General features: G+C 43.3%; 1 protein-coding gene across 1 annotated transcript; it reads left to right on the top strand.

Moving 5' to 3' along the window:
- Positions 1-13,509: 13,509 nt before the first annotated feature.
- LOC109768552 (large ribosomal subunit protein uL22y) lies at positions 13,510-16,179 on the top strand. Its single transcript, XM_020327287.4, has 7 exons — positions 13,510-13,662; positions 13,752-13,788; positions 13,896-13,936; positions 15,079-15,309; positions 15,413-15,515; positions 15,592-15,659; positions 15,868-16,179. Exons 1-7 carry the CDS (start codon positions 13,660-13,662, stop codon positions 15,901-15,903), a joined length of 519 nt encoding a protein of 172 aa, XP_020182876.1. The 5' UTR covers positions 13,510-13,659; the 3' UTR covers positions 15,904-16,179.
- The last annotated feature ends 486 nt before the right edge of the window (positions 16,180-16,665 follow it).

The following is a 16,665-nucleotide window of genomic DNA, read 5'->3' as shown; positions in this document are numbered from 1 at the left end:
AGATCAAGTTATTACTGAACTTCGTAGGTCAACCAGATTAAGATCCGACCAGAGTGGTACGGTAATCCTGTTCTGGAGGTTATGTTACTAGACCCTGACGAACCTACGAACTATGAAGAAGCGATGGTGAGCCCAGATTCCGCAAAATGGCTTGAGGCCATGAAATCCGAGATGGGATCCATGTATGAGAACAAAGTATGGACTTTGGTTGACTTGCCCGATGATCAGCAAGCCATTGAAAATAAATGGATCTTCAAGAAGAAGACTGACGCTGATGGTAATGTTACTGTCTATAAAGCTCGACTTGTTGCGAAAGGTTTTCGACAAGTTCAAGGGATTGACTACGATGAGACCTTCTCACCCGTAGTGATGCTTAAGTCTGTCCGAATCATGTTAGCAATTGCCGCATTTTATGATTATGAAATTTGGCAAATGGATGTCAAAACTGCATTCCTGAATGGATTTCTGGAAGAAGAGTTGTATATGATGCAACCGGAAGGTTTTGTCGATCCAAAGGGAGCTAACAAAGTATGCAAGCTCCAGTGATCCATTTATGGACTGGTGCAAGCCTCTCGGAGTTGGAATAAACGCTTTGATAGTGTGATCAAAGCATTTGGTTTTATACAGACTTTTGGAGAAGCCTGTATTTACAAGAAAGTGAGTGGGAGCTCAGTAGCATTTCTGATATTATATGTGGATGACATATTGCTGATTGGAAATGATATAGAATTTCTGGATAGCATAAAGGGATTCTTGAATAAGAGTTTTTCAATGAAAGACCTCGGTGAAGCTGCATATATATTAGGCATCAAGATCTATAGAGATAGATCAAGACGCTTAATTGGAGTTTCACAAAGCACATGCCTTGACAAAGTTTTGAAGAAGTTCAAAATGGATCAAGCAAAGAAAGGGTTCTTGCCTGTACTACAAGGTGTGAGATTGAGTAAGACTCAATGCCCGACCACTGCAGAAGATAGAGAGAAGATGAAAGATGTTCCCTATACTTCAGCCATAGGCTCTATCATGTATGCAATGCTGTGTACCAGACCTGATGTGTGCCTTGCTATAAGTTTAGCAAGGAGGTACCAAAGTAATCCAGGAGTGGATCACTGGACAGCGGTCAAGAACATCCTGAAATACCTGAAAAGGACTAAGGATATGTTTCTTGTTTATGGAGGTGACAAAGAGCTCATCGTAAATGGTTACGTTGATGCAAGCTTTGACACTGATCCGGACGATTCTAAATCGCAAACCAGATACGTGTTTACATTGAACGGTGGAGCTGTCAGTTGGTGCAGTTCTAAGCAAAGTGTCGTGGCGGGATCTACGTGTGAAGCGGAGTACATAGCTGCTTCGGAAGCAGCAAATGAAGGAGTCTGGATGAAGGAGTTCATATCCGATCTAGGTGTCATACCTAGTGCATTGGGACCAATGAAAATCTTTTGTGACAATACTCGTGCAATTGCCTTAGCAAAGGAATCCAGATTTCACAAGAGAACCAAGCACATCAAAAGACGCTTCAATTCCATCCGGGATTTAGTCCAGGTGGGAGACATAGAAATTTGCAAGATACATACGGATCTGAATGTTGCAGACCCGTTGACTAAGCCTCTTCCACGAGCAAAACATGATCAGCACCAAGACTCCATGGGTGTAAGAATCATTACTGTGTAATCTAGATTATTGACTCTAGTGCAAGTGGGAGACTGAAGGAAATATGCCCTAGAGGCAATAATAAAGTTATTATTAATTTCCTTATATCATGATAAATGTTTATTATTCATGCTAGAATTGTATTAACCGGAAACATAATACATGTGTGAATACATAGACAAACAGAGTGTCACTAGTATGCCTCTACTTGACTAGCTCGTTGATCAAAGATGGTTGTGTTTCCTAGCCATAGACATGAGTTGTCATTTGATTAACGGGATCACATCATTAGGAGAATGATGTGATTGACTTGACCCATTCCGTTAACTTAGCACTCGATCGTTTAGTATGTTGCTATTGCTTTCTTCATGACTTATACATGTTCCTATGACTATGAGATTATGCAACTCCCGTTTACCGGAGGAACACTTTGTGTGCTACCAAACGTCACAACGTAACTAGGTGATTATAAAGGTACTCTACAGGTGTCTCCAAAGGTACTTGTTGGGTTGGCGTATTTCGAGATTAGGATTTGTCACTCCGATTGTCGGAGAGGTATCTCTAGGCCCACTCAGTAATACACATCACTATAAGCCTTGAAAGCATTGTGACTAATGAGTTAGTTGCGGGATGATGTATTACGGAACGAGTAAAGAGACTTGCCGGTAACGAGATTGAACTAGGTATCGAGATACCGACGATCGAATCTCGGGCAAGTAACATACCGATGACAAAGGGAACAACGTATGTTGTTATGCGGTCTGACCGATAAAGATCTTCGTGGAATATGTGGGAACCAATATGAGCATCCAGGTTCCGCTATTGGTTATTGACCGGAGAGGTGTCTCGGTCATGTCTACATAGTTCTCGAACCCGTAGGGTCCGCACGCTTAACGTTACGATGACAGTTATATTATGAGTTTATATGTTTTGATGTACCGAAGGTTGTTTGGAGTCCCGGATGTGATCACGGACATGACGAGGAGTCTCGAAATGGTCGAGACATAAAGATTGATATATTGGAAGCCTATGTTTGGACATCGGAAGTGTTCCGGGTGAAATCGGGATTTTTTTTGGAGTACCGGGAGGTTACCGGAACCCCCCGGTAACTTAATGGGCCTTAGTGGGCCTAGGTGGAAGAGAGGAGAGGAGGCTAGGGCAGGGCCGCACGCCCCTTCCCCCCCCCCCCCAGTCCGAATAGGACAAGGAGAGGGGGGCGGCGCCCCCCCTTCCTTCCTCCCCTCCACCTCTTCCCCCTTCCACTCCTAGTCCAACATGGAAAAGGGGGGAGTCCTACTCCCGGTAGGAGTAGGACTCCTCCTGGCGCGCCTCTCCTCCCTTGGTCGGCGGCCTCCCCCTTGCTCCTTTATATACGGGGGCAGGGGGGCACCTCTCAACACACAATTGATCAACGATCTTTTAGCCGTGTGCGGTGCCCCCTCCACCATATTACACCTTGATAATATCGTAGCGGTGCTTAGGCGAAGCCCTGCGTCGGTAGAACATCATCATCATCACCACGCCGTCGTGCTGACGAAACTCTCCCTCAACACTCGGCTGGATCGGAGTTCGAGGGACGTCATCGAGCTGAACGTGTGCTGAACTCGGAGGTGCCGTGCGTTCGGTACTTGATCGGTCAGATCGTGAAGACGTACCACTACATCAATCGCATTGTGTTAACACTTCCGCTTTCGGTCTACGAGGGTACGTGGACAACACTCTCCCCTCTGGTTGCTATGCATCACCATGATCTTGCGTGTGCGTAGGAATTTTTTTTGAAATTACTACGTTCCCCAACACCAAGTCTACATGATGAGTTCATCTCCCGTACTCCACCATCGCAGGTGCTTGCTCTAAGTTGATAGTGTGATAATTGGTTTCATGTTGCATATGTTATCTAGCCTGTATTTCTTCTATTTTGATTAAATTGCACCTACTGAGTTTATACATTATACATGTGCATATGACATGCCTTTCTGTGTCTAGAATACACTATCTATCTATCATACCATGTTCTTACATCAAATTACTGGTGTTGTGTATCCCGCATCAGTCACTCATGATTGGACGCTTTTAACATGGCAGTTTGATAGTGGTTGCATCTTGCATTGATTTCTACGTTGTACTGCTTCTAGTTTTTCGAAATGCCACTTATGACAAGACACTTTTAACTTGGCAGAGTGATATTGGTTGCATCTTTCATATGGTGTCTAGTTTGCATTACTTCCTTTTTCTTGAAAATCCTTCTGCTTAACTTACACATCGTAGTTGTGAATATGTCACGCCGTCCTGTTTTTCTTACATATTCCATCCTCATACGGGTGTCTTACATCAAAGTATTGCTTGTCTGTATCATGCATCAATGAGTCCTGAAGAGCGATTTTATTCTTTTGTGTTGTGGGTACGGCTTGACATGGCAAAGTAAAAAAAGAGCAAGGAAAAGAATATAGTAGGGAATGGTGTTACTCGTCGGGTGAAATGGAAAAGGATCTGCCCTCGAGATTCTGCTAGTACTTATAGTGCAGTAGAAGGTCCAAGTCCACCGGCTAAATCTACAAACACAGTATCACCTGCTCCACCAGCTGCAGCATCCGCTTCAACTGTTCCAGCATCTCAACGAGTTACTCGTTCGTTTGCTCCGGAACTGGCCAGTTCCCAAGCTGCCTTCACACCTAATACTACTTCTGAAGCACTGCTGACACAACAGGACTTGGCAAGATCAGATGAACCTCATGAGCATCAACACCAAGATGGTACCTGACCGAGTCAAGTTGCAATTGCATGCTCCTTTATATGTACTCTCACAGTTTGATGTGCACTAACACTTTCCATATTCGTTGTTGAACTAGCACCACGGCGCAAGCGGAAACAGACATCAGGCATAATGCTTGACAGATTAACAAAATCAAAAGGAGGAAGAATGGAGATCCTTTTTGAGGCAGGTTTTAAAAGGCCACGTGATGCTACAGAGTCAGCCAAGTTAGTATCAGAGGCAGCCGTTGCCGTTAGGTGTCATGCATGTATCCTCCCAACGTGGATCTAGTACAGGAATGAGAAAGACAATACCCAGTTGAACACCTTTCTTGACCATTTATCCATAAGTCATGTTATTCATCGCAATTTATAATATTGTCTTGCTCTATCCCATACTTTCTAGCTTCCTCCTAATAAGACTCACATTCTTTTTTCAACAGATGAGGTTCAAGTTGGATCTGAAAGATGATGCAACTAAACAAGCATGCACTCATGTTTTTCAGTCTGCTCTGCGACAGTATCGGTACCACCTTAGAAAAGCTCACTTTGAAGGCAAGGCTAACAATGAAATCGCCCAAACATCTCTGGTGGAATATATTACAGATGAAGACTGGACAACCCTTGTTAAACACTGGTCTGATCCAAAGTATCAGGTAGGGTATATGTGTTTGATCAGACCACATATTGAACTTGTATTTATGTATGTGCCTTACAAGTGTATCTTCTTCTAGGCCAACTGTTTGAAGAACAAGACCAACCGTTCTAAAGTGAAATTCCAACAGACAACAGGATCTCGTAGCTATATTGCACACTGCGAGGCTCTTGTAAATAGCTGCTAGTTCCTTCTTTTTTCGGTGCCATATTATCGTATCTATATTGACTTGTTCCAAATACAGAGGAAAGCCCGTGCAGACCAAAAAGAACCTGAACCGAATGCATTGCAAATCTTCAAGGATTGCCACACCAGCAAGATGAAGGGCATGAGCACACCAGTTCAAGCCGCTGTTGTAAGTCCTTACTCCTCCTGCCTTTGAACTAATTGGTACTGTGATGTGTTCATTTAACTACTTGGTTTGTAGCCAATGGCGATTACTCTGTTCACTTTTATACACAGTTGTCTTAACATATCATTTCACCTTACATGGTTTAAAAGAGATGAAGGATATTCTTTTGGTCTTGATCTGTAATCTAGTTGTGATGTTCACATGCGCACACAATGATACAATAGCCTGTTTGTTTTATATATGTTTGCCCATGATATGAATGATGTCATACTATGTTCATCCTACTTTAAACCATGTCTCTTTATCCTTAGATGTCAATGAATGTGAGGAAATAGACAATACAGTAGGCATGCTACATGGACATATGTTCCGAAAGTGATTTTATTGTGTAGTTGGCACTACAATACATGCTAATGTATTATAGTAGTTCACCAAAATAAGTTATGTATAAACGTGAAACCTACTTTGTTTGTTTTTGTCTCATTAGTAACTTATCTGGTACACTAATCTACAAGTTCAAACTTTCAGCAAGTTATGGAACAAATGATTCAGCAGCCACAACCACCTGAAGGTGACGAGGCTACCATAGGCACAATGTCACCTCTTGCTGCAGTGCATCAGTATCTCTCCACTAACAGTGCAAAAAGCACCTTCCTGCGTAATTCTGGGTTGGTTTTCAAGGTAACCTCGTCCAAATCGCCTACTGAACAAAATCTTCCGGCTAGACAAAGTGATATATATGTGCTCCAGACACAAGTCCAATCCCTAATGGACGTCATTTCGGAAACAAGAATAGTGGTTGACAAATGTCGTCAAGATATAAATGGTTTTGAAACCAGACTATCAGACATTTGCTTCGTTGTTCAAGAGGAATGGCGGAAAAAAGGGAAGATTATGCTGCTCCATCAGATTTTACAGCCTGAAACATTAGCACTCAGGTCAAATGGTCTGTGCTTCTATACATCTGATGGTGCTTTTATCTGCAAGGACTGTAAACTTTATGCCAATAGGCCTTTTGTTGTATGGTTGGAATTCATTTTGTTGTGACACAACATTTATGATGCTGCCAAAGGCCGCAGTAATTATGACGCTATTTTTGTATAGTGTAGGTTTATCTTAGTAATGTATTCGGCTGAAAGCTTCATAGGAGCCTAACGTGCCAACATTCCTCGGGCCCATTCCAATTGGGCTAGAAACGATTATGGGCCGTAATTTTGAATGTAGCCCACTAAAAATATCTGGGCCTAAATCAACATAAGCTTTCTTTTTTTTGGTAGGCCTGTGCCCACAGTGGGCCTTTAACAAGCCTAAACATAATTTGGGCCCTCAGTAACAATAGGCCGTTTACAGGTGTAAATATCTCGAGCCATAAAAACATGGGCCTTTAATAGGCCAAAAGTGAGATTGGGCCTTGATTGTGCCAAATAACCCACTGGTCATTAGGGCCGAAATGGTGGCCCATTTACAATGCGGATCATTCACAGGCTGAAATTCAGACGAGTCGTAAATGCGCCGACCTACTACACGGGCCTTTAACAGGCCGGAAGTTCGGTCGGGCTTGATTAGTGTCAGTTTTATATGGGCCATTAATAGGCCCGATGTGACGTTTGGCCACATATGGCCCATGGATTTCATCCAGCGTTAACAGGCCGAAAATTACAATAGGCTGAAAGTGGCCCAAATCTATAGTGGGCCTCTAACAGGCCGAATGTCAGACATGGCCGAATATGACCCAAATCCTTCACGGTCGTTTATGGGCCGAAAGTTTCAATGGCCTATAAATGGGCCCAAATGAAGCAGGACCTTTAACAGGCTGGAAACACACCGGGCCGTAATTCGGCCCAAATACTCAGCGGACTATTAACGGGCCAGAAGTGACCATGGGCCACGATGATGACAAGTTTAGGACGGGCCGTTGATGGGCCGATTTAACACTAGCCGTACGGGCCTTAACTGCGAATGGGTCGTCTGCAAGCAAGCCGTTAATGGGTCGGCCCGCTAATTTTGACTGGGCCAGCCTTTTTAACCTAAATGGGCCGATGTTGGGCCTGCCACGTGTCGACATATCATAGGCCCCTCCTGTCCATTGGGCGGTTGACATCTGTCCTTTCGTGGTGCTGACACGTGGTTCCGTCGGCCAATGAGAATTTTACACGTAGAAAATCAGCATTAGTCGTGGCTGTTAGCGGGTTATCGGATCCAAAACCAGACCCGATAGCTTAATGGCGCCCCGTTACGGTGGATGCCACGTGTCGGTCACCCTTGACGAAAGCACTTCCATGACGCGGCATTTATCGTCATGGAAGTGGACACTTCCGTGATGATAATTTTGGTAATGTCATGGAACACTTCTACGACAACATAGGTATGACTATCTTGATTCTGTCATAAAATCGTCATGGATGTACATGCATGACAGAAAACGTGACCTACTATGACAAACACGTATCATCACGGAAGTGTATTTTTTTGTAGTGTATGTGTTTAAGCTCTCTCTCTCTCTCTCGTGTTCTTGAGATGTCACGATCTTGATGTATCACGGACTTTGTTAATATAGTCGGATCATATGGTGTTTTTCCCTCTCTATCTTGTGATGAATTGAGTTTTCCCTTTGAGATTTCATTGTATCAGATTGAATACTTTTATGGATTTGAGAGCACTTGATATATGTCTTGCATATGAATACTCGTGGTGACATTGGGGAATTGTATTGATTCACTTGATATATGTTTCGGCACACAACTCGCGGATTCCCGAGGTGACATTGGGGTAATCTACGCATAGGGGTTGATGCACGTTCTTGTCTTTGTTTCTCCGGTAGAAATCTTGGGGCACTCTTTGAGGTTCTTTGTGTTGGATTGAGTATTATGAATCTGAAATTATTTGGTGTTATTTTAGTACGAACTCTTGGATAGATCGATCGGAAAGAATAGCTTCGAGGTGGTTCCGTACCCTACAAACAATTTCTTCTTATGTTCTCCGCTAGATAGGAACTTGGAGTGATTCTTCATCGCACGTTGAGGGATGGTTATATGATCCAATTATATTAGCATTGTTGAGAGATTGCATTAGCGAAAGTACGGACCCTAGGCCTCATTTTCAAGCATTGCAATACCCTTTGTGCTCACTTTTGTTACTTGCTACCTTGCTGTTTTTTATTGTTCCTATTACAAAAATCAATATCTACTATCCATATTACACTTGTATCACCATGTCTTCGCCAAACTAGTGCACCTATACAATTTGCCATTGTATTTGGTGCGTTGGGGACACAAGAGACTTTTTATTATTTGGTTGCAGGGTTGTTTGAGAGAGACCATCTTCATCCTACACCTCCCACAGATTGATAAACCTTAGGTCATCCACTTGAGGGAAAATTGCTATTGTCCTACAAAACTCTGCGCTTGGAGGCCCAACACAAGTCTACAAGAACAAGTTGTGTAGTATACATCAAGCCCCAACGATCCGGGCATCTTCTGGATGATTCAGACAGGGTCCTGGATGATCCGGCTTAGTGGCTAAGCTTTGGGTGCCTTCGGCTGTCGTAACCAGGGACGTCCGGCTGAAGCTCGCATCCGGCTGGTCGCCCATATGATCCAACTTCAGTGTAGCACCTGCGCCGTCTTCTTCTCCTTTCTTTCATCTTTGCTTACACGTTTCCCTCGGGGATGGTGTAGTCATACGCTTGCACTCGAACTCCTCCTCATTGTCCGTGAAGCCTTTGATAATACTTATGCATGCACATGAGAGGTGTGTCAAATAGTAAACCATCCTCAAAGGGCACAAGTGGACACATGTAAAAGAGAAGATTCACCTTTATATGTTTGAAGTAGATGTTGCGCATGTCACTTGGAAAAGGGGCTAATGACATGGTGATGTCCGTAGGATGCTCCACATCACATTTCTATTATGTTAATTATGTTTTACCCACTATTTTTCTAGATTAAACTTATTGGAGAATTGGTCAATTAACTAACAATATCCATTGAATGAGTGTATTATTTTTGCGTGATGAGGGCATGTAGGCATCTTTTAAAATCTATCTCACGTGGTTTTGGGAGACAAAAGGATATTGTGCGATGATTTATCTTTTTTAGGGGGTATGATAATTTATCTAATAATGTTATCTCAAACAAATTGAACTATCCCGGTATCCCCTGTAATTGTGTTATCTAATAGTGTTATTTGAGAGGTGTTCTTATGGAGGTTATTGCATGAAACTATCCCTTGTAGTTGTGTTCTCGCAAGCAGGCACATAATGCTCAACAGTACCTGCCCACTATGCAACATTTATTGTGAGGACTTGATGCATACATTCTTTCATTGTCCGAGAATGAAGGAAGTTTGGGAGAAACCTTGGCTTGCCAACAACATTGACCAGGCTTGTCGGGTTGACTGCCTTTAAAGCTCCTCTTATGGGACAAGATGCAATGGCGATGACATGCTGGTATATTTGGTGGGGCGTATGAAGGCATATAGGGGAGAACAGGTTTCGAGCTAGGCGTTCTCGACACTGACTTTTGCCACCAATTTTTCGAGAGCTTGCAAGAAGAATTATGAGGCCCAAAATCATGGATGGGAAAAACCAAGAGAGGGGTATGCCAAGCTTAATGTAGACGCTGGCTTCTCAATTAACTAGGGAACATGCGCTACAGGTGCAGTTATCAAAGATGGAAGCGGTACCTTGAGGGCATGCAATTGTTGTGGACTAAATAATGTTGTAGATGTGGTGGCGAACGAAGAAACATTGCTATACGATAGTCTGACTCTTGTGAGAGAGGTGGGGGGGGGTGCAACAACCTAATAGTTAATAATGATTCCATGCATGTTATTGAGGTTACGATGGATGGTGGAAATTATATGAAAAATGAACAATCTGACCCTTTTGTGAAACTTTAGCACGAAATGAAATAGATTCCAAAAAAATCACAAAATGGCACATTGCATGACGCCCTGGCCCGAGACGCCATGCTAGATGGCACCACAGCTACCCCTACCGAGGGCATCCCACTATTTAGCATCACGCCCCATGGGCCATTTTTGTGAAATTTTTCTGAACCGAGTTCATTTTATGCTAAAGTTTTGGAAAAGGGCCAGATTTGTCCATTTTCACGGAAATTTTATTGGCCAATGGCTATGATTTTTGAAGAATGCTCTTTCTTAACTAGAGGTTTTAATCGTGTTATCTTTTAGCTTAGTTTCATGAGAGTAACAGTGGCTTGCTTGTAGTGCGAAGGGTTCTCAAAATATTGTCTGGATTTATATCCCTTTTGATTTTATTGTTGGTTTATTCACGGATGATGTAATACTTTCACCAATCAATAAAGTCATCATGATATTCTCTAAAAATATTTCCATCTTTAACTTTTCCTCCTCTATCCCTTCGTGGCTAGGCAAACTCTCCCTTGCAGGCTTCGCCGGCGAGCCCGTGGATTCGCCTCCCCTCTACTTGCCGTTCCACGCGATCGGCGGCGGTGAGGGGAATCTCGGGGCCTTCACTTTGGTTAGTAGTTTAGTTTAGTGTTTTTAGTCATCGTGGGGCGACACTCGGGCGGATGGCGGCACTTCTTCTTTGAGTTTGTCTTCCTGGCTCCGATCTTCCTCGACTTCGTCCATCTCGACGAAGCTAACAGAGCTATCGTGTAGATTCCTGCCATCTCATTGGTGCAATGAGGTCAGGGTTTCTCGTTGTGTAGCGAGATTTGGTGTCTGGTGCTTTAGATCCATTCAAGGGTTCAACGACGTCCACCGCGGCTCTAGGGCTCTGGTCCGTAGGGGCACATGCACGAAGAGTTTTTGGTTGTCATCGATAAGGTCAAGCCGGTTCCAGTAGGGGAGCGGCCACAGCGGCGCGTTAGCGGCTCGTTTTGACTGCAGTAGCGGTCGTTTTTCTGAAACAAACAAAAACACGAACGATTATATTACTTAGGCAGGCCAGCTAAATCGCTGGTAACTGTAGAATTTACAAAGTCTGGGACATCGCAGAGCCAGTGAACTTGGTCTCCCGACTCCAAACCAGCGCCATGAGATGCTAAAACATGGGCTACATAGTTACAGACTCTTGGCACCCACACAATTTTTACATCATTAAAATACAACCATAAAAGTCTTCTTGCCTTCATGAATACAACACCACACAGGGAAGCATCATACCCTTCAGTAGAGATTGCTTGTTGCAGCACACGGGAATCAGTTTCAAAAATGACATTTTGACACCCCAAATCACTTGCTCTTTCAATTGCTCCGATGAGGGCTAGGCTTTCTGCTTGGAGAGCATCCATGATATGGCTCAATCTCCCTGCTCCTGCTGCCTCTGCAAGTTCCTCTGGATTGCGAATGATGTAGCCCCAGCCCCCTTTACTTGCTTGCATTTGAGGAAACAGTGGCCCCCATCCTCATCCAACCTGCAACAAACCGGGCATTTAGAACTAATCTCCATTCCTCTCTTAATTAGCTTTTGTCTCCAAGGCAGGCTGTGATGTGCTAATCTCCATAGGAAAAGTCGGATCTTACTTGGTAAGGGGATCTTCCATAATTTCATCCAATCAAAACTGGGACTATTTGATGTACTGTTTGAGCCTGATTGGATCCCACTAGTTGTATGTTTGGCTTCATTGTCCATTGCCACCTTGTATGCAAACTTTACTGTGAAGAGGCCCTTCTTGTCATAATGCCAAGCTAAATTGTTGTCCGCTGACTCATTTACTTGCAGCTGCATAATGAGATTGTCATCTTCATTGCAGAAGGTTTGATAGACTAATTCTTCATCCCAGCTTCCGGTCACAGGGTTTATGAGTTCAGATACTTTGTGTAGTAACATGTTTCTTCCTCTTACTGTGATTGGCCTCCTCGTTGAGCTTCGCGGTAGCCATGGATCATTCCAAATGTTTATGTTTAAGCCATTTCCCACTCGTCAAATAACACCCTCATTAAGCACCTTGACCCCCTTCAAGATACTTCGCCAGGAGTATGACATGTGCTTCATAGTTATTGCCTTCAGAATTTGCCCGTGGGGGAAATACTTCGCAACTAAGACTTGAGCACATAACGAGTCAGGATTCTGAATGAGTCTCCATGCCTGTTTTGCTAACATCGCGAGGTTGAAACAATGGAGATCCCTAAATCCTAATCCACCTTCCCTCTTCGGCAAGAAAAGTTCCCCCCAACTTATCCAATGAATTTTGTTTTGCTTGTCCATTTGGCTCCACCAATATCGGCATATCATTGCGCTTATCTGATCACATAGGGACTTAGTTATGTCGAAACATGCCATAGCATAAATAGGGATCGCTTGTGCAACCACTTTTATGAGGATTTCCTTTCCTACACATGATAACATTCTCTCTTTCCGTCCCTGAATTTTCCTCCATATTCTCTCCTTCAGGTATTGAAAAACCTTACTTTTTGATTTTCCAATAAAGACCGGTAGCCCCAAATACTTTTCTGATTTGGTCTCATTACTCACTTGGAGGGCGCTCATAACTTCTTTCTTTTCTTGAGAGGGGGTATTCTTGCTGAACATAATTGTAGATTTCTCCTTGTTTATAATCTGTCCAGAGCAGGCTGCATATATGTTCAAAATTCTATCCACTTCTTGCGCATTGCTTAACAGCTTTAATCAATAACAGGGAATCATCTGCAAATAGAAGATGGTTAACACTTGGAGCTCTAAAGGATACCTTTATCCCCTCAATTCTCTTATGTCTTTCAGCCTCATGTAGTAAGGCTGAAAAACCTTCAGCGCAAATGATAAAAAGATAAGGTGACAAAGGGTCACCTTGGCGGAGTCCTCTCGTTGGGATTATGGTTTTGGTGACACCATGGTTGACTTTAACTCGATATAATTTTTATTATGTTTGAGGTGCTTTGCACTTCCGGTGAACTTTGATAATACTTCTATAGATAGATCAATAAATAAATAAATAAAGTCATCACGATGGCTTTCCCCAAAAGATAGAAAAGAAAGATTTGTTTTTGAGGGGTACAAAAAACAAAAGATGAAACGCAAAGAGGAAAACGAGAGAGAAAAAGGCCGGGCCTGTCCCATACATGGGATTCCATAATGATAATCCAAATACGCGAGACATTGGGCCGTAAGCCCATGAAGAGCTGTGAAGCTCTAGGGTTTCTCGCCTCCTCATAGACCTCCGCCGCCGCCTCAGTTTTTCCTCTGTTGGAAGAGTTCGTGCCAAGGCCAGCACTCACCCTCCCATCCCTCCTCTCCGGCCGCAACCCCACCGCCGCCGCCATGGTAAGCCTCGTCCCTCTCTTCTCATGTACAATCCTCTGCCTGCTGTATGTGCCGTCGCTCTGACATCCTCGCTGTTGCATCCGTCGCAGGTGAAGTACTCGAGGGATCCGTCCAACCCGACCAAGTGTAAGATCTCTCTTCCATCTGTCCCCTCAGTGATTTTTTTCTTGCTTTGCGCTTTGCCTTCTCCTTGTGGTGTGTTTTGATCCGATGTTTCGTGCTTTCGTGCGCAGCGGCCAAGGCCTGTGGCAAGGATCTCAGGGTCCACTTCAAGGTGCGTTCCGTGAACCTGCTCTACGCGAGATTTTTTGTCTGTGGATTTGCGCTACTGGTTGATTGATCCCAGACTAGCGTTCTTGTCAATTTTCATGCGATCTCGTTGATTTAGGGTTAGGGAGTGTACAAATGCCGTCATGAATGATTGACTTGTGATAAACCTAAAGAGTAAAGGTTCTGATCTCTTCTTTGCATGCACAGTTCCCAGGTTACTTTAGGGATATCAATGCATTCTTTACCGACGTTAGTCACAGTCGCCCATGGTTCTTAGGCAATGCGAACGTGACATCATCTCTAGCCATGTCTTGTTTTGAGGAAGTACATAGCTAATGTCCGCATTTAATCGAAAATCTGCCCAGTTCGTGTTGTATTTGCTAAACGCTGAGAGTAACGCTTAAGTATGCTGCTGCTACCTTATCCTTCTCATTTCTGTAGCTAATGTCTGCAATTTTGAAGTCCGTGTTTTGCACATTAAATTTTGGCAAATGTCATTACAGTTTAATAGGAACTTTGAATATTGCTGTGTTCATTGCTCGTGTCATAGTTATCACTTTGTGATGTTGCTGCAAGTTGCACTGCTCAAACTCCTGAGTCTCAGTGATCTTTGCCCCCCCTCTAAAAGTCACATTGTTTAGAAGATCCTGGCTCTGATGTATCCAAATCGGGATTAATCGTTTAGAAGATTCTTGGTCTGATATATCCTGATAGTTTCGTTTACGTTGTGTGATATCTTTCCGTCATCTCGTTTCTTATCTTTATATTGCATAATTTGAATATCCTTAGTTATGAACACGCCAAATTTTTGTTAGCTTGCTCTATTTATTCTTTTCTGTTGAGGTGTGTATACCAAGCATTGCTCACTCTCAGAACTTGGTGAAAAATATCCCATGTAATATAGTACCATTGCTTCTTAGGGCTAATAATGTGTAAGCGAAGGAAATGGTCTGTTGGCCTGGAATCTTTTTCTGCCAGTTTTTGTATCTGTAAAACTAAGTTCAGTTATTTTATCATAGGACTCTGGTGCCAGCACAGTTGTTTCTTGTCGTTTTTGTGCTAGATTGATAATGTTGTAGTCGCATCATTGTCAAATCGTTATATCTTCTCTTGTTTGTTTCGCTAACTTGCTAATACTGGATGCAGAACACACGCGAGACAGCGTTTGCTCTTCGCAGGATGCCTTTGGGCAAGGCTAAGAGGTACCTTGAGGATGTTCTCGCCCACAAGCAAGCGATTCCCTTCCGGAGATACTGCAGAGGTGTGGGTCGTACTGCGCAAGTAAAGAACCGCCAGCCAAATGGGCAGGGTCGCTGGCCTGCAAAGTCGGCCCAGTTCGTGTTGGATTTGCTGAAGAATGCTGAGAGTAACGCTGAGGTATGCTGCGGCTGCTGCTATTTTATCCTTCTCATTCTATTTTTGATATGCATCATATTATGAGCATTTGTTTTGGTTAACTTACTATGTGTTGCGTACATAGGTTAAAGGCTTGGACGTCGACAACCTCTACATTTCACACATCCAGGTGAACCAAGCCCAAAAGCAGAGGCGCCGTACATACCGTGCTCACGGACGCATCAATCGTAAGTTCTCAAGGGTGTTATATTGAAATGTCTATTTGCTTTCATTGGACATGGTGCTAATATTTCTTTATGGCAGCTTACATGTCCAACCCCTGCCACATTGAGCTGATCTTGTCAGAGAAGGAAGAGCCTGTGAAGAAGGAGGTATGTTCGTTTTATGCATTTGTTTTAGTTTTTGCCTATCTGGAACTTGTAAATTTGTCCAATATTTCTAGCTTCCAAGATTCTTCAGATTCACCTTCTAATCAGTCTTACATCAATCACATTGCCAACGTTCTTATAATGCTGTCTGTTCTTATATGCTGTTTTGGCTAGCTGTGTCTCCTAATGCATATATTGTCTCCTTTGGTAGGCTGATAACGTCGTCGCACCAAGGAAAGCTATCTAAGCTACCGGAATGGATGCATTCGTCCAACAGTCTTAGTTGTAGTTCTTCTCAAGTACCTTTGTTGGCAGTGTTTGTTGCCTCCTTGATGTTTTTGTTACCAACATTGAGTAAGGATTTGTTAAGGTTGATGCTATCCTTGTGATTGCGAGTGGTCTTTATATGCTAAAACAGTTTCAGATATTTGAGCATTAGCACACCAGAACTTATTTCTCAGAGATGCTGGTCCTTTCGGGCTCTTCACTTTGAGTATTATATCCACTTTTTAGTTGCTCTGAATGATCCGCTTTTTAGTTGTTTTGATATATACACCATCTGTTCTTAAATATAAGATGTTTTGGCAGTTCGATTTCACAACTGCTAAAACATCTTATATTTAGGAACAGAGGTAGTACTTCCTATTGGTCATAAAACTCCTCGTTGGCTTACTGTTTTGCAATTTTTGGTTGCACGGTTGCCCCTTGGTTTGCCGCTGAGTTTTCTGTTCCTGCCACTGAGAAGCTCATTAAAGTTGTTATGTGCCGAACATTTTCTTTATAATTAGGGCGAATCTTTTACCGATATTGCAGCCAGTCTACTGGCAGCGGTGGTGCGCATGGACCTTCACCGGTGTTCCGTGTACTGCGTGGTGGGAAAGGCAACCATCCAGGCGCGGTCAAACCGTTAAAGCACCTATATTCTGTGGCTGTATACGGTCAAATCACCTAAGTGATAGTAGAACAAACAACGAAGTTTGTAGTGGGCGTCCCAAGTTGTACTAACAAA

The sequence above is a fragment of the Aegilops tauschii genome, chromosome 7 (assembly GCF_002575655.3).
Source record: "Aegilops tauschii subsp. strangulata cultivar AL8/78 chromosome 7, Aet v6.0, whole genome shotgun sequence".
NCBI lineage: Eukaryota > Viridiplantae > Streptophyta > Magnoliopsida > Poales > Poaceae > Aegilops > Aegilops tauschii.
This window is presented reverse-complemented; position numbering and strand designations above follow the sequence as displayed.

Coding starts and splice junctions, on each gene's coding strand:
- LOC109768552 (XM_020327287.4), top strand. Junction 15,310..15,412: donor ATGCTGAGAGTAACGCTGAG/GTATGCTGCGGC, acceptor TTGCGTACATAG/GTTAAAGGCTTGGACGTCGA. Junction 15,660..15,867: donor AAGAGCCTGTGAAGAAGGAG/GTATGTTCGTTT, acceptor CTCCTTTGGTAG/GCTGATAACGTCGTCGCACC.